We start from the raw sequence: 18,154 nt of genomic DNA, 5'->3' as shown, positions 1-18,154 counted from the left end.
ACTCCTCCTTCACATCGGTAGGGCACAGTCCAGGTTGGCAGAATAGATGGATGGGAAGCAATTTCATATAAATTTGATTTCCACCTTTTCCCGCTTTAGATGTAGCTGCTGAGCTGAAAGAGATCTCTCACACGCTCTGCCCCAAACGCTGGCAAACGCGGGCCCCAAGTAAGGGTGTGCATGAGGTATGGGAATATGTACGATTTTTTCCCCCTGCTTGTGCTGAACAAGTTTATCGCCCGTTGAGCAACGCCCGAGTACCTACGTACTGCTTCCCGTCCCCACTCTTCCGACATTAGTGCCCAATTAAACGAACTGCCTATTCGCTTTTCTTAAATCGTTTTACCCCCATCCACACGGGATGGCCCGTCGTTCGAGGAGACTGATACTTGGTGGTTTTATTTTTTTTATCTACCACTAGCATTTCTCTGTTCCACCCACCACCCTCCCATCACACCTTACCGCTCGTGGTCAACCACATTCAATCACATAGCAGTGGTGTGTGTGGTCAATGGTATCATTTGCAATTCCCTTAGTAAAATAACCGACTGCGGGACGGTCAGCCTACCGAATTTTCGTTCGTCTCTGTGTGAGTACGACCAAAGCGCCCGGATATCCTGCTTTACGGTTTGACAAAGCTTTCCATTTTCGGGGATGGTGCGAAAAAAAAATATTTGCAAAACGGCCCAATGCGGAAGCTCGTAGACCGTAAATCAAGCAATAGGACAAATGGTGAGAGGTGTACAGGGGGATTTTCGTGTCGGGCTATGCAACTCCGGCTATGCTACATCTTCATTCTTGGCATGGAAAATCGTCGAACAGCCACTACTGACTGACTAGTATTATTGGCACTATATTCACGGACAAATTAGCTATATACCATCGGTGGCATTGGTTTAGTGAATTTTATAACGTTTTGTTAATCCTTACTCAACTCAATAGTCTGTTCGTTCTTTCTTGGTTACACAAATCTATAGCAGCTAACGAAAACTAAAAATAATCATTTCGCTTATCTACTATAACGATAATTAACATGAGGAGTTTTTGTGTTCCTGTTCCTTGGACACGAGCAATTACATACATCTTGCCAATATAGATATTTTTATTGCTTTTCAAAATAATTTGCAATGTTTCCTTTGCATAAAAGGTCACCTTTTTTTCTTTCTACTTGTTATGGAAAGGGAAGTAAAACGCAAAAGAAAATGAAGTTCCTATGCGCCATAACGTAACACACGACCATGTTGCCGGTCGTAGAATGCAAGTAACAAACAGTTACTGTGCGCGAGTATGTGTCGCCTTTAGAGTGCAATGTGTGCGCATGCAAAAGGTAGCAGCAGCGACGAACGGTTGTGGTTAGTGAAACTTTTCTGTTACTTACCATCGTTTCGCGTACATCTCGGGCGTCCATTTAGCACATCGAGAAAATCCCATGCATAAATAACGGATAAATTTTCAGCACACATAAATTATGAATTTTTATGATAAAAATCCCACTCGCCACGCTGACGCTACTCGGATGTGCAGCTTATTTGTAACTGGCCTCTGTGCCCGCTGGTGGAGGAGGATCAGAATACCGTCAGCCATGCGGCGGAACGAAAGGTCGCAAAAAGTAAAAGTACTAAATGTGTCTTTCGGTTCACGTAACGCATTCGCGTAGCCGATCCGTGGTGGTGTGACGTGGGTGAGCACAATATGTGCTGTGTTCTCCATTTTCCAGGCATATCTCTGAGAGGGTGGGGTAGGGTAGGATGACACTCTAAATTAATGATTGTTCTGCTGCCCTGGTGGAGATCGAGGTAAGACTGGAACCTATTTCCCTTGGGCAACGAATTGGCTTCCCATTACAGCGGAAGAGCATTTCATGTGTTTGTGTTTGTGTGTATGTGTGATTTGAATGTTTTTACTACATCAACAAACGCATGTTTGGGTTGCAGTGAGCGAAGGCGGAGTAATATAAAAAACAAAAACATATATTGCCCATTAATGTGCCACTCCATTAGAGGTCTTGATTGCTTTCTATGGTCTACTTTTATCTTCATCAAATATATTTACTAAACGTTCAGTATAGAATCAACCAACCCTGACCCACCCCTGGTGAAGCTGGAGGATCTGGGAAACCAAACTGACACACTGACTTTTAAATACCGCCCTTTCGTTACACCGAAATAAGGCCATTTATCTAGAGAATTACGACCGAAGCGTATAACACATATCACTTTAGAAACGCATGAAACCCCAAACTGTTTATGGTTGCTACTTTTTATGCGAACAAAGTGTATCATTTGTAGTGAAATGAATCAACGTAAATAATAACAGTCTTTTATGATGAATGGTGAAATTAGAAACAGTCCGAATAGTTGAATCGCTGAAACTACACTCCATTGGATCATGAACACTACACATTTCTATCAGTGGCTGCAATCAATTTTGTTATTTTAACGTTACTATTTTTAGTGAAATCACAGTACATTTCAACGCTAAGGGCAATTATGGTGAATGGAACTTCGCATTCCATCACAGTCATAAACCTATTTCCATGCTTTAAGCTTTGGTACCGCTGTGACAATACCAATGCTGTTTTACGCAAAAGGCTCACGATAGAAACGAAACATTGTTGAATTTGTATTGACATTTCTGTGATGATCAAAATAAATTTTGCTCGCAAATCGATTCCAACCTGTTTTGGGTACGTCTTACTTTCAAACCTGCTAACCATTTCCATGCGTGTTCTCCGTCAGACGCAACATAAATTATGCGATACTTTCATGTCCCACGTTAGCCGGCATAATTTATTAACGTGTTTCCTAAATACGATCCGTAGTTTTGGATTCACCACAACGAAACACTCGTTTAGTCGATCAAGTGATTGCTGATTTGTACGATTCCCTATTTTTCATTCGTTTCTCTCTTTCACACTCTTTTTCTCTTTGTCGTTCTATTTGCAGGAAGCCTACAGATTGACAACAGCGAGGAAAGTGACATGGGCAAGTACGAGTGTGTGGCGGAAAACTCGATCGGAACGGAGCACACAAAACCGACTCCACTGTACGTGAAGGTACGACGCGTACCACCGACATTCTCGCGCCCACCCGAGCCCGTGTACGAGGTTATGCTCGGAGCAAATCTGACCCTCACCTGCGTAGCTGTCGGGTCACCGATGCCGTCTGTCAAGTGGCGCAAGGGCGTTGATCAGGATTTAACGCCGGAAAATGATGTCCCCGTTGGGCGGAACGTGCTGGAGCTGACTGACATACGAGTCAGCACTAATTACACCTGCATCGCTCAATCGTCCCTCGGTGTCATTGAAGCTACCTCGCTGGTCAAAGTTCAATGTAAGTGACAAGTCCAGGCCTTGTCGGCAAGCAAAACAGACCTTTCTGTTCACAGCCGTATACGTACCAAACTGTGATCTTGATGGATTGGCGATGTAAATAATCACTTTCGTCTTTTTTAACTTTTTGGCTGTTTTTTTCGTCTTTATTTTATATCAGCATTACCAGCTGCGCCCACGGATGTCACAATTTCGGAAGTAACTGCTACGCAGGTTCGGCTCGAGTGGTCTTACAAAGGGCCAGAAGATCTGCAGTATTATGTTATACAGTACAAGCCAAAGAACGCAAATCAGGCAAGTATCGTGTAAGGAACGAAAAAAAAAGCAATCTGGTCCCTAACCTCCCGTGGACCATGATTGAGGCAAGAGTGTATCATTTTTCCAATCACTCACCGGATGCTGGATCATGAAATGACAAGTGCGCTGCAGAATAATTGACATGTTTATTAATGATTTTGAATGTTGCTTCTTCTCTTTCACGACATTTGACGGATGTTTCTTCGGTGCCTTGTTGTTGTGCCGGGAACGCGTCGGCTGATGACGGTGGGTCACCATATCTACGATGATTGTTGTATCGCGCGACAATGTGCAGGCGTTCAGTGAGATCAGTGGCATTATTACGATGTTCTACGTCGTACGAACGCTCAGTCCGTACACCGAGTATGAGTTCTATGTTATTGCAGTGAATAATATTGGCCGTGGTCCACCGTCGTTGCCAGCCACTACGACCACCGGGGAGACAGGTATACAAGTGCTAGGAATTCCTCAAAATATGCCAATATGGTTGGCGGCATTCTATTACTTTTTTACAAACATTATCATCTCACACATGCATACATACTAACAGTATATAACCAAACTAATCACATAACATATAAAAGCAACCCTCCACAAAAAGTCCATAACAGTGAAAACATTTTCAGGTTTGAAGGTTTTACTTTATAACTGTTATTTAATACTAACATTGTTGCGCTGGTTGTTTAATAACTACAACCATTATAACATGAAATCAAATACACCCAGCATCCCATAACACAGCAATAGACATCGTCCCCGTCAAATGTGTTTCATTAAATATTAAGTCTCAAAACGAAAACGTTCAATCACTCGGTCATATATCATGCGTAAAAAACGCCATGTATTTCTATTAGTTTCTCCCAAAAGATTTTTGAAACATAGCCAAGAGCATGGATCCGTTTTGTTGTTCCCTACAGCTCCTACTATCGCCAATGCAAGTTTATTACGTAGCGAGGATATGCTTCATCAAACTTGATAGCTTCTACCAGTCAATGCTATATAGCTTCACCTGTACTTTGACCACTTTGTCTGGTGAACCCAACTTACTATATCTATGGTTGGAGGAGGTTTATTACCTTCTTCGGCTGCCGGACGAAAGGAGCTGTCGTCGCTTCCACGTCGAAAATCAATAGTGTGAGCCTAACAACCTTGTTTCGGGGACTCCGTTTTCATTAAATATCAATCACTTTGCAGCCAATTATTCATTATTCGTGCAATTTATCTTCATTAAAAGTTAACGTTATAGTAACGAGTCGGCAGACCGTGAATCATTTTCAATCAGCACTAGCTAGTCAGTGTGGTCGTTCCGGCTGTTACTTTCGGATCGGTGTTCTGTTTGCAGTTAACGAAATGTGTGCACATTTCCTGCTCGATTACAGTTTATTGATTGCTATTGGCTTGACCGCGATATTTTTTTTTAGTTTCGGAGTTTATTGCTCTCATTCATGGAATTGTGCAGAAGGGCAAACCGGAAACTTTGAAGCAAATTCATTAGGTGATGTATGAATTGACATGCAGAAAGCTGTATTTTTTATTTATTTATTTATTAATTTTATTTATTGTTTAAGGAACTTCATGTTTTAGAGTTTTAGTGTACCTGAACAATCAGCCAGACTGCTAACGAGATCAAACTGTTGTTGCCAACTCATGAAATAACATGTGACACTTCTTTGGAGGTTCATTGAATACGACATTCGGGTCACACCATTGGGACCCAAACCTCGAAAGGTTGTCTTAACTTTCGCGATTATTATGAAAAGCATGTTTTCTCCGGAAACCCGCAATCAATCGTACAAACAAATGTTCGAGATAAGGGGAAGACTTTGCTGAACGTTTGTCCCTGCTATTATCGCAGCCCATGTGATGACTGATTGATCCAAATAGAGAATGTTTTGATTTGTGTGAATGTATCCTTACGAATCGCACGCTGTGTAGTAGAGTCACAAATTGAGCTAAGGTACACGCACCACAAGCGCGTTTCGGACGACCATTCGGCAAGATTTCACTGCCCTCGTAGTCCCACCGACAGTGTACGAACAGGAAGAACCAAAAAGGACGTAGGCTCGAACCGTGAATAAACAGCGAATTCGGTTGGTTTTTGATGTTTTTTTTTTTTTGTTGCTCCCGCTTCTGAGGGCATGTGTCCCTTTCAGCTTGGATCCGTTGAAGCATAATGTTATTACTATTATTCGAAGAATATCATAATATTTACCACGTGTTTGCGTGTTTTCGCTCGTGTGCGTGTGTAAGCAGGAAACGGTTAGCTACAAATCCATGGTGTGGAAAAAGCCTCACCGAGGACCATATAATTCATGAAGTTTATCTTTCATTTTGGATCGAAATAACACGCAGAGCAAGACTGCTGCAGGTTCGATGAGTTTTTCGTTCGTATCACAATTTCACGATCCTTTGCCCTATTTGTGTTTTCTTTTTTTTTTTTTTTTTTTTTGATGTTCAACTCTCTCTTGTGCTAACGCTTCCTTTAGATTTGAAAAAGAGCTGCTGTGCTCTGTGTTTTTTTTTCTTCCTTAGGCTCGCGTTCTTGCCATTCGACTAAACGATCACTGAAGTCACACGGTGTGGAATCCGAATCCTTCTTAACCGTAAGATTGGTTTTGGTTCAAGTCCCGCTGCGCTTCGCCAACGTCCTCGTATTTCCAACTCCATAAATCATGGCGGTGTGCGTGGATGGTACGAAACAACTTATACACGGCTGCCTCTCGGGAATGTTTATTTTGCGAAGCGTAAGCCTTGGTCAAACGCTACAGGACGCTAAGCAGCATGGTGGACCGTGCTCTAGCAGCCACATGTCGCTGCGGAAAAATAAATGAATTCACTCTTTTGCCTTGGTTGACGTTTAAGGGTCAGCTATAGTAAAATTGATGAAACGTAATTTGTTTCATTGCCCAGAGATTTCCATCAAACAATGAAGATGGTAAGAGAATTCCCCGCAGGGGGTAGTGCAGCAATGCGAGATTCATTTTTCCCGTTGGAATGTTTCTAAAGTTGTGGTTGGCATATAAATTACGAATTAATATGAATTGCAAATGCTGTAAATTTGCCATCTAATTTAGTACGTTCAAAATTGGACAAAACACAAATACAACACTTTTCCACACACATACACACAAACAAAATACAAATTCACAAAGACAAATGGTAAATCATCGTTCAGTTTACTTAGACTCCGTTTTTATCAACTATTTTTCATGCTATCTTCCAAAACATCATCATGTACCCCGTCAAAAACTTGTTGGTTCTACAAAACAAACAAACAAAAACACAAAATAAACATACCCGAAACAAACTTCGGATAACAACAACAACAACAAAAAACCTACCACAACCACCCTCCGAATTTATGTGCGTAACGAATGCACGAAAATAATTTTGGTTTGGATTTTGAAACGAAATAAAATCAATCTCGAATCTCGGTCACCTTCGCACAACCGAAACCTTGCTTCACCGTGCCCCTACCAATATACACACAAACACTCTTGTATGCGCGACCGGTGCCGGAATGTAAGTGAAACAATTTTGCTCGTCCAAAGTACAATTTTGGTTTTTGTATCGGATTTGCAACACTTTTTTCCTTCCTTTCTCGTAAAACCTGTGTCCTTCTCCTCTATCCTCCTGATCCCTTTATCACGAGCACCACACGCTCACCTGCTCAACTTCAATAGGTTGTACCTAAGCTTGGAACACTGGAGGGTGGTAATCATAACGTTTAAATGTTTGTGTTTTTGTTTTGTGAATGGAAAATTAGTGTGTATTGTTGCTGCCGCTGCTACCTGCAGTTTTAAACCAGAAAACCGAAACACATTTGCAAAAGTGTACAGTACTTGGGCGGTCATCTGAAGATTTTGCGGTGAACGATAGATTATGTGCGCTTTCCTCCAGCTGTTGTTCCATACGTTGAGCGATGAATGTGATGTGATAACCTCCAAAGCATAAGCATACCCAAATATCCAAAACGTTCTTTCCATAGAGTAAACATGCACGTGTTTTGCGTTACTACACCTTTTGTTTTTGTTTTGGATTTTTTCCACCCGATATATCCAGTGTAGAACCGGCAATATGATGCAACAAAAGCACATTCCTTTGTGTGTGTTTTTTTTTTTTTTTTTGTACACATTAGTCTAACAGGTTTAAATTGTGCTTGTTTATTTGGAACGGCAGTTAGTGTTTGCCTTTTGTTTACAAAACGAGCACCCCATATTAAAGCAATAGAACTGTAGAAAAGAAAAAAATACACCATTTCGTAAATATTTTGTACATTCTTTTTGTTCCAAGTTTTGGTTTACAATTGCACCTGTTTTTAGCGTTTCCCCCCTTTTAATAATGCACTTTATTCGATGCAAACATATACATTTTAACTCATTGACTATTTTTATTCTCCTCAACTTTTTGCTCTCGATAACGCGGTGCTCTCATCATTTCGTTTTGTCTCTAACCAACATTGACAGGCGATTCCGCTTATGGAGGTTCCAGTAAGTAACTCACTTTATAACGGCAGTTGCCTGTAGTTGTATGGATTTGTTTTTTTTTTTCTTTTTATACACACTTGATTCACCATTTCTGTGGAAATTTTGTTTTATTTTGTCTTTTGTAACCGGCCCTTTACACGGTAGATTTTGCCAACTTTCATGCCACATTCACATAAACTTCATCATGTTTCAATTCCCGCACCTCTACTTGTCGAACTGTGTGTATCACGATTGAGTTTTTGTTTCCATTTCTTCCACTTTTTTATTTTGTTTTTCTGCTGTATTCCCATATAGAAAAGTTTTATTTCTTCGTAGAATGGCGATCAGTTTTTGAGCAATAAGATGTTTACACTTTTTCGCTTGTTTTTGTATGGCGTGTTTCAATCAGTTTTAAATTTTCTCCAGTTTCCATCAGCGCATTTTGTTTCCTTTTTTGTTTCTATTTTCTTTTGGCCGTAAGCGCTAACTTCACCTTTTTGCTTCACGAATTTACATGAGATGCTATTGCTTGCTGCTGCGTTGTTTGGTACACGAACTACGGAGACACACAAGTATGTCATCCAGGGTAATTTCGGTAAAGTCGCATCGTACTTCACTGTACCAACTAGCGATTGCTTTCCACGGTCCGCACCATCGTCTCTCTCTCTCTCTCTCTCTCTCTCTCTCTCTCTCTCTCTCTCTCTCTCTCTCTCTCTCTCTCTCGGCCTCCCTCCCGTCCTCACTTCCTCCTTTCGGGATCTTTCCTAGATGGGAAAGTTTTCACTTTGCAACTGTCCAAAAGATAAGCTTCGAGCAATGCACTAAACTTTTCCAAGTGATACGTACCGCCCTCACACACATCACGACCGAACCTTCGTACTCATGTTGCCTGTGTTTATCTTCGCAACGCGCCCATCTCACTCCACTGCTCGCGTTTGGTTGGTCTACTGGTTTTGGTGCTTTGTGCCCAATGCTGCTGTTCTATTGATTTCATCGTCAATACTTTAGTGTGCTGTTGCTGCTGCTGCTATGTGTCGTATTGTCGACTGTTTGTAGAATATGTTCCATTTTCTCACAAACGCCTTCACCGTTTGTGCACTCTGGTCCCCGTTTCGTTTTACGTTCTACAGCATTTTCATAATGCAGCAGTGGGAAAATGTACTTTTGCTAGCTGTTCTTATTTCACCGACACACAACAACCCTAACGATCACATATCGCTGCAAGGAGGGGGCGGGGGGAATTGGGCAAGTACAGAAAAATGGACAGTTCCTTTTGCCTTTACTTCTTATTGTTTGGCAGCACCACCCCCGTATATCTGCTCTGCTCAACTTTGCATTGCCCACCTGTCCGAGCTCGGTCCAAACGGTCTGATAGATGCCGCGGGGCAGAATTTCTGCAGAAAATATTCAATTTAACAATGGATAGCAACTTTTATTTTAGTTCTCCTAAAGTTTCCCGGACTGCCGACATTGCTTTCAGCCTCAGGAGCTCTCGGTTTCCGCAGTCTTCAATTTCTTGTCATCTATGAATCTTTTATTTTGCGCTTCGTGCGGCGCAAATCTTTATACGTGGTGCATACCGATACGGACTGGTTATTTATTTTTACGAGTTCCATAAATATACAAATCGCACTGTTCATGCAAAATCAAACTGCTTTGTTGAATATATACATACTCACGAGTCAACTAATTCTTACACCTCTTTATCATGCATGTTTTAATCTACTTTTCAAGTGTTTTATGCGTATGTGTTTACTATTTCCGTCATCTGTAGCTACGTTTAGTATGTTGAAGTTTCACTAGTTTGAGTGATCCATTATTATTTTAGAACTGTATATATCAATCACCTTTTAGGATTACTGTTTCATTTGCTTGATTTGGGATTAACAATGTTCTTATACTTCACCCTACTAAAGCATACTTTAATCCATTTGTGCAAATTTGTCTATGTTTTACCTTAATACCCTTATTATACATTTTATAGTTCAAATGCCTTAGTTTATTAAGGTTTTCAATTTGAAACAAGTAACAAATGCACAGTGCGCTGAGTATCGTCTTATCTTCCTGTCTTCGTCTGCCGGTAACTACTTACAGAAATGGAAAGTGCTCCAAGGAACATCGAAGTGAAGCCGTTAAGCTCGTCGACAATGCTTATTACGTGGGAACCACCTGAGACTCCTAATGGACAAGTCACCGTGAGTACCAGTAGCGTTGGGTAGAAGTAACAGCACGGAAAGTTGTCAAGCATCGGCGGCACGACCGACACAAACAAAACCATTACTTCCAATCGTGCAGGACAAATTTAATAACAACTTATTTTTTGCACCTAGACTACTGGAAGCTGCTCATCGCGCGGGGATAAAATAGATTCTAGATGTGTATTTATAGCGTTTTCCCCATTTGCGGGATATAATAGTACTGTTTCGCCTACACCGTTTATTTTGCCATCTGTTCACGTGGCGACAACTTCGACTAGCTAATAATAGCATACTTCAAAAGCCTTCAATCGATACGCGTAAATATTCACGCTACCAGTCGATCAATAAAGGGTTATCATTTGTACACTCCATTAACCCTCATTCTAAACGCGTAAGCATTTATAATGAACAGTGTGCTAATTGATACATCAGCCATACTCCATTCAGTTAATGGGTCAGTTTTTGTTTTGCTTTCAATTGCTAATAAAGGGATTAGCTTACAATCTATTTCCTCTCCTTTTTTTTACATTCCACCCAATTAAACAGTTCAACTCAACAGTTTAATCGACAAAAAATTATCGGCCGACGTCAATATTTTACCGTTTTTATATTTTTTTTTTCTTCCTTCGTTCCCATTTATGTTCAATTTACACTCATTTGAGCAAGCATATTTTCCATTGAATGTCAATATCTGGCACTGGCATTTCAAACAGATGATGTGTAAGCATTTTCTTATACCATGCGAGATCCATCCCCGACGACTGTCGTGTACCCAACAATAGATAACGAACTATCAATAATTGTATCGGTCGAAAGGGTCAGGCCAGGAGCTCACGTTTACGCAGCAAATAATTTATGAGATGCTTCAGCGTAATTAACAGTGAATTATTAATGCAATTTGGTATAATTTTACATGACCATCGGAGAACATCGCAGGTCAACCATCAGAGTCCGGTCCTGGCGCGGATGCGTTTTGTGATGCGTGTTTCCGATAATGGCTGCCACCGCTGCGGGCCTGTAATGCCTGGTTGACTTGGTTGTAATGAACGTTTTATGGATTTGTTGATTAATATGATCATTAAGGTTGGGACTGTCGCTTTCCGCCACAGTACGTGGCATATGTGGTAAACACGACTGTTGCCTATTACTTTACTCTTTCATGATCTTCTAACTTTGATAACTGGTTGCAAGAGCCAAATTTGTATTTTTGCCCTGCGGTTTCCATCCATTGTTGATACAGTTTGTAATGTTTATGTTAGTATGCACACATATTTAATGTTGTCTGGTTTTACGTCTGCTTTTTTTTATTAGGGATACAAAGTGTACTACACCACCAACCCAAACCAGCCCGAAGCATCGTGGGACTCTCAGATGGAAACCAACGATATGACGACCATTTCTGAGTTGACTCCTCATGCTATCTACACTATACGGGTACAAGCATTTACCTCTATGGGTGCTGGTCCCTTGTCCAACCCGGTTCAAGTTAAAGCTCAACAAGGTAAGTTGTTTTGTAAATGAATTCTCGTATCCATAAAGAAACATGCTACCCCTGTATCACACACCGAGAAAATATAGTCCTTTGAATGTCGTATATCTGTCGTGTGTCGTATATCTCATTGGCTCTAAGACAAAAAAGCATATTTTTAAATCATCGTTGGGTTAAGTTGCCTTATTTAACAGAGATTAATGGGGGCCTTTCCGTTTTAAGCTCGTAGGCTGAAATTTCAGCCTGTCAGCTTTTTGCATTATATATCAGTTTTCGAGCAGCTATCTAAGTGGGTATAATATACAGGTGGGCTTATCCCAAGGTGTATGAATTTAGAAGACTGATTTTTATCGCTTCTGTTTCCGAATGAAGATTTTAAGAGTATTTTGTGTATTCGTCATGCCTTCAGAAAGCTTGTTTGAACAAAAGTTTTCACCCGTCCTGTCAAAAAGTGATATTTAAATTTGGTTTTAAAAACAAGCTATGAGACCACCTGGACTAAATACACTTTGATTCTAGATTCCATCACCAGATCTCTTTAATGCACCTTGGGATAAATGTAAACAAACCCGTGTTTTCGAGCAGGTACTCGAATCTAATTCTAGGTTTGTGGCTAGAATAATCTAGACTGAAAATTGCAGGCTAGTTTTTTGTGTGGTTTTGTATGGAGTGTTTACATGATTTCAGCCTCCAACTGTCAAACTCCATACAAAAAAACTAACTAGAACCGTGAAGGCCCCCAATGATAGAAAATAGTCTACTAAACCCACAGTTTGCTGTCGCCCCAGAATGCCAGTCATAATCAAAGACATACAGACTGACAAGCAACTGGAGAACTTTGACATAGTTAGTGACAAAACGGTAAAATAGAATCAACTTTGCGCTCAATTTAACAGATTACTCCAAAGGCGTACTCTTTCGCTACAGCTACAACAGTGGTAACAGTGAATCAGTCATCCGTCGTTCAACAAGCCCAACCCGTCCTTAGAAGCTAATTGGATTTCCGTCCAGTAAACTTTAACTATTTTCTTGAAATTATACCTCCTCCGTGTCAAAATTCCACCAGCTGTCGCTAGTAACATAAAATCATTCATCTTCTCAACATTCATCGTCTATTTTCATGAAACAATACGCCGTTTCAAGCATAACTGTCCCTACGATATCGCAAGAGCAAGTCATCAACTTGCTTTACAGATTCGGTCAAATTAGACATAACGTTGCAACAAAATTCAAGAATCCTCATTTCATACCGCCCTTTGACACAAGGAGGCAAGTTTTTGCGCCACGTCGAGATATTCTCGCTTGGCATGATGAGAGAGTTTTCCTTGCAAGTGTCCTCCCACCTACCCGGAAAGCATAATGACAATCCCGCAATGCATCGGTCCAGTACAGTGGAATGAGCGTTTGCCATTGTTTTCTCCTCCGAGCGGCACTCAAAAGTTATTTCAATTTAACTTTTCCCTCAAATCAATCCAACACTATCCCTTTCCGCTTCGTGCTCCGGCTGGTAGATAGTGTGCTGTTGCACAGTCGCTGTCCCGCAAGAAGTGCAACAGAAACGCTATCATCGCGACATAAAGAGCACTGTCGGAGATTGACTAATAAACTTAAGGCTTCAGGTCCAGTTGAAATGCAGATTCAGCGGCACTGTGACAGTGACATCGCAACTGTCCATTTCATGCTGCGCCGTTTCTTTGCACATTGTCAACTAATGAGACAAAGGGCAAGAATAATGGTCTCAACAGATGTGCCACTGTACATCTTCAAGAATGATGAAGTATGAATATAAATCTCACTATCTGAGCATTGTGCTTTCCTCACTGAATCAGCCTTTTTTTTAAGGATTTTGTGATGCAGGTTATAATTGAGTTGAATAGGCTTAATTTAAATGCTCGATAGTTTCTATAACAGTACAAGGGAACACTACTTTAAAAAATGCATGATGTTAATGAAACTCTGTAATTCTTTGTCAAGCATTATTGTTAAATTTAAGCCTTTAATAATTATCAACGATCAATTTGCTGGCACAATGTTGTTTCCTGTGATTCCAGACAGATGACGATACCGTAAATGTACATTGTCTTCCCGAAATGTCCCAATCGTGGCTAAGAGAAAGGTGCAAGGTCTAATCCCGAGATAAATCCATGTCCTGTATTTGAAATCTTTTTTTGTGTTATCTAATAAATCATCTTTATTGTTCAAAAACATTTCAAACAATCATCATACAAATGTTGACCAATGATGTGTCAGCTGGCTACATTAAACAACAAATTAATTATCAATTCGAGCAATTCGCAAGTCCTAAACTTTCAATCTAACTATAATTCAAGAACACGACAAACATCGCATCTTCAAGAGCATGACAAACAACTGCCTCAAGAGTTTTAATGGACGAAAATGCGCGCTCTAGCGTTCATCTAAATATGATCATTTTAAAACGAAGCTACCTAAATTAAGCTACCGACTTAAGTGTAACAGGATTTTCGATTGTCATCGACACCGGTGATAATCTCGATGTAATTAAATTGTTTCCTATCAAACATTCATACAACGTGTTTATGCATATGCAAATTACAACCAAATGTTTTCACTCCTCGTTCACACCCTACACTCATTTGTGCGCGACCCTCCCAGCTAGTTTGCGGGAGTTTTCCATTCGCGCGATACACCACCATCATTGGACGATCGTTTTGTTTTCTGGTACTTTTCGTTCGTTGAAGCGTACTGGACAGGAGAGCAGTAGTAGACCCTCCACACTGAATGACACTAGGATGACACCCACAGTACTTGCTTCAGTTTGGTTGTTGGTTTGGTGTGTTTGCAATTGCGAGTTTTTCGACCACGCGCGCGCACGGGGGTACTATGAAATTACAAAGAATTGTGTTTGTCTGTGTTTTTTTTTTTCAACCAACGTTTAACAACATTCTCTTTCGCTCTTTTACTGTGTTATTTTCAGGCGTTCCCTCACAACCAAGCAACTTTCGAGCTACCGATGTCGGTGAAACAGCTGTCACCCTGCAATGGTCCCGGCCAACTCACTCGGGCGAGAACATCGTACACTACGAGCTGTACTGGAATGACACTTATGCAAACGAGCAGCATCATCAGTATGTATATGTTTCCGCAACCCCCCATCGCACACTTCCCCTCTTACCCCATATCTTTCTGCTTCGCTGCAGAGGCCCGCTTCCCGTCAAGTTGCAAGTGCGAAATCCTATCCCTGTGACTACTGTTTCGCGATTTACTGTGCTGGGATGTCCATGCTTTAGTTCATGGGATGGGATGTCCCAGCGCAAACTCTATTTCCTTCATTATCTCACCGCATCATGAAGTTTTGGTGGTCGGAGTCATGCTGCCCGCTTTGTATGCGCCGCTGCTGGTCGCCAAACGGAACGAATGGCATTCATAACAATAGCGCACTTGATAACTGTTTAGTGGAGGCACTTGTTTTGTTTGTTGTTATTGTTTGTGCCAGTCACTTCACACACACACACACACACACACACACACACACACACACACACACACACACACACACACACACACACACACACACACACACACACACACACACACACACACACACACACACACACACACACACACACACACACACACACACACACACACTCACACACAGTGTGTCAATCCTCAGCAGCATTCCCCGCTCATGCGGTGCCAACCAGCAAGCAATAGTGGTCAAAAAACAGTAACAATAACATTGCCCGCTCCCAAGCGCTCCATGCCAGCAAATCCAATCCAATGTAGTACCTTATATTTCCTGAATCGAAATATGGGGGCCATACCGACGTTCCCATCGGCAGTCTCAACTCGACGCTAGACTTTTATGTGAACGGCCTCATATGTAGCGCACCCCACAGCCAGCTAGAATAGTCCGTCATCTGTCAGCTCTCCGTGGGATGCCAAACTAATGTCAACACGACATGTCCCTTCTTCTTTCCACGCTCTTCTCTTCGCCTCCTTCATGCGATTGCGGGGTGGAAAGCCGTGCCCACTTAAACCATTCGTTCGCACACTTTCCCAGCTTTGGTGGGACATTTCACAATCAGCTTTCGATGCTTTCGCTCGGTTTCAGCGTGCGTTCAGTGTTGCCGGAGGGACATTAGTCGTGGGATAATTTGAAATTTAAATTATTGAATAATATTGACACCGCGCACTCGAACCCGGGGTACTTTGAAGCAGTGAAAATTAGTGAACCTTTCGGCCACTTTCATAAAACCCAACCTTCTCACCTTCCCGCTTATGGCGGACGCAGCGCAGCGTTTGTCTGCATGGTATTGATTTTTGTTTTTTAAAGCTGGTATTGTTTTTCGAACCGACAGCAGAGAAAATTTATAGCTTTTTTGTTGATTGTTTTCCATGCCGTTTATATTGGCCGTTCATGTTTTGTTTCAGTGTTAAGCCCATGTGGTTCTTGCTTTTCACGATGGTTAACGCTCTTTAAATTACAATTTTAAATCAATGTTGAATATTCAAATAACAAAACGGTCGATAATGTAACAAAGTTTAACCTATTTTACCGAATTTGTTGTTTGTTACAAATTACCATACAACAGCCCGAAAAAAATAGCTTAAATATTTTTGACTATTGAACAACCGTGCGTTTCACATCGAAACAAGTTAAACCCCTTTGAGGTGTACGCGGAATAACTACCCCATTATGAACCGTTGGTCGGAGAAAATATTGTCACGCCTGCCAGGATATATTATTTATTAATTGTAATGAACACGTTCCGTTTCCGGCGCGCCGAAACAATTACCGAGCCCATCCATTATCGCCAAATTATGATGTTTATGATAATGTAACTAGCCATGTTGTTCAAAACCATACAACCGTACACAATCGTTTTGCACAAATGGCACAACCGAAACATTCAGCGCAGAAAAAGTTTCCGTTGAAAATGTCATAACATGCGAAATTTACTACCGTGTTTGTGGTTTTCATCAAAATTCCATCGCGTCACCCACCAATTTAGCTTTCTCAAGCGTCGCAACCGCCTGATTGGTTGGTAGCGCGAGGAGGCTGCGTGTAAAGGCAATGTTGTGGCACGAAACAGTTACCACCAAATTTGAAGAGTTCATAAAACCAATCGCCGCCGAAAAGATTCTCCTTCTCAACCAACGATCTTAAGCTATGCCGTGCAAGAATACCTGGTTCGTGTAACCGGCGAAAACCTTTGATAAATTCTCCCACATCCCAACCTGTGGTCTGCCCCCTCGTCGTTGGCATGCTCTGTCCTGCGTCAGCCGCTCGTCGTCCGCAAATAAATTCACGGAATCGAGCGACCTAAAAGCATGAGCTGCATGATAGAGTTAGCCAGCCGCCTGGTCATTTTCCCCTTTTGTATTTCTACTTTTTTATGGATTACTGGTGCTATGGACTGAGCGCCGACGACATTCTCGAGTGCGTAACCCATCCACCCACACCGGGACTACCTACCAGCCGACCAGCTCCGGTCGTGAAAAAGGGCAGTGTTTTATGAAAATGATTTTCATCCTACTCACGGGCTCGCCATTCATTTTCCATCAGCACCAGACCACGCGGAACTGGGGCCTTCCATCCCTGCAAAACCGTTGTGCCCGGTTTGTTCGTTCCCGGGTTTCGCTATCCGCCAAATAATACCTTCAATACACAGACCTGGCAGGTGAAACAAAATTTATTAATATTAATCACAAATTAAAATTCTTCTCCCTTCACGACCATCCGTGTACGCCATTAACCACCGGGCACTGCTGCGCACAGACGAATTCCGAACACCGAGACCTACACGCTGAGCAGCTTGTACCCGGACACACTGTACTACTTCTGGCTGTCGGCCCGGTCCCAGCGTGGCGAAGGTGCCACCACTCCGCCGATCCCAGTGCGAACCAAACAGTACGGTAAGTAAACCCTTTTTTCTTACCCTGTTCCTTCCCCTGCCTTTATCTTTCTCTGTCACACCCTTGATCGATGTGCCTCTCTCGATCGAACGCTCTAGATCTAGTACGTACGCCGACGGGGTGGATCTAATTTGATCTCAGCGGCTAATTGGGGTTGCAAATGAAAGTAGACTTTACTGCGTTTAACTTCCAGCCTTCTTTTCGCTATGCACCCCACCCTCAGCTCGATCCGATCCGAAGAAACCACCCTCCACTCCACTCCAATCCCCAGAAAAATATTGTTTTTTCATGTTGTGATAAACGGCAGTCGTGGTTGGATCGACGTGGAAAGCGCGTGTGCAAGATTAAAGCGAATGTCAGAAGGTGATTCGGGAGAAGGGTGTTGGTTGCGGGCTCTAGGATGAGCTTTCTTGATCTACTGTTTTAATGTGGCTGGCAATAGAACTTGAAGGGAAGAATCGATATTCTTTGC

The 18,154-nt window shown here is 41.9% G+C and overlaps 1 protein-coding gene across 18 annotated transcripts in view; it reads left to right on the top strand.

The window, feature by feature from the left end:
• LOC121597079 (tyrosine-protein phosphatase Lar) overlaps nt 1-18,154 on the top strand; it is a 235,062-nt gene that overhangs the window by 179,960 nt on the left and 36,948 nt on the right. For 14 of the 18 annotated variants that reach the window (XM_041922582.1, XM_041922581.1, XM_041922583.1 and 11 more), the window contains 8 exons: nt 2,946-3,332; nt 3,492-3,625; nt 3,924-4,074; nt 8,095-8,118; nt 10,189-10,289; nt 11,604-11,793; nt 14,738-14,888; nt 17,546-17,682. In XM_041922582.1, the coding sequence (XP_041778516.1) occupies nt 2,946-3,332; nt 3,492-3,625; nt 3,924-4,074; nt 8,095-8,118; nt 10,189-10,289; nt 11,604-11,793; nt 14,738-14,888; nt 17,546-17,682 (1,275 nt within the window). The remainder of the gene's footprint in view (nt 1-2,945; nt 3,333-3,491; nt 3,626-3,923; nt 4,075-8,094; nt 8,119-10,188; nt 10,290-11,603; nt 11,794-14,737; nt 14,889-17,545; nt 17,683-18,154) is intronic. The other 4 variants (XM_041922593.1, XM_041922590.1, XM_041922589.1 and 1 more) reach the window with 2 other exon arrangements.

The sequence above is a fragment of the Anopheles merus genome, chromosome 3R (assembly GCF_017562075.2).
Source record: "Anopheles merus strain MAF chromosome 3R, AmerM5.1, whole genome shotgun sequence".
Lineage (NCBI taxonomy): Eukaryota > Metazoa > Arthropoda > Insecta > Diptera > Culicidae > Anopheles > Anopheles merus.
Note: the sequence above shows the minus strand (reverse complement) of the source record. Positions and strands in the feature narration are given on the sequence as shown.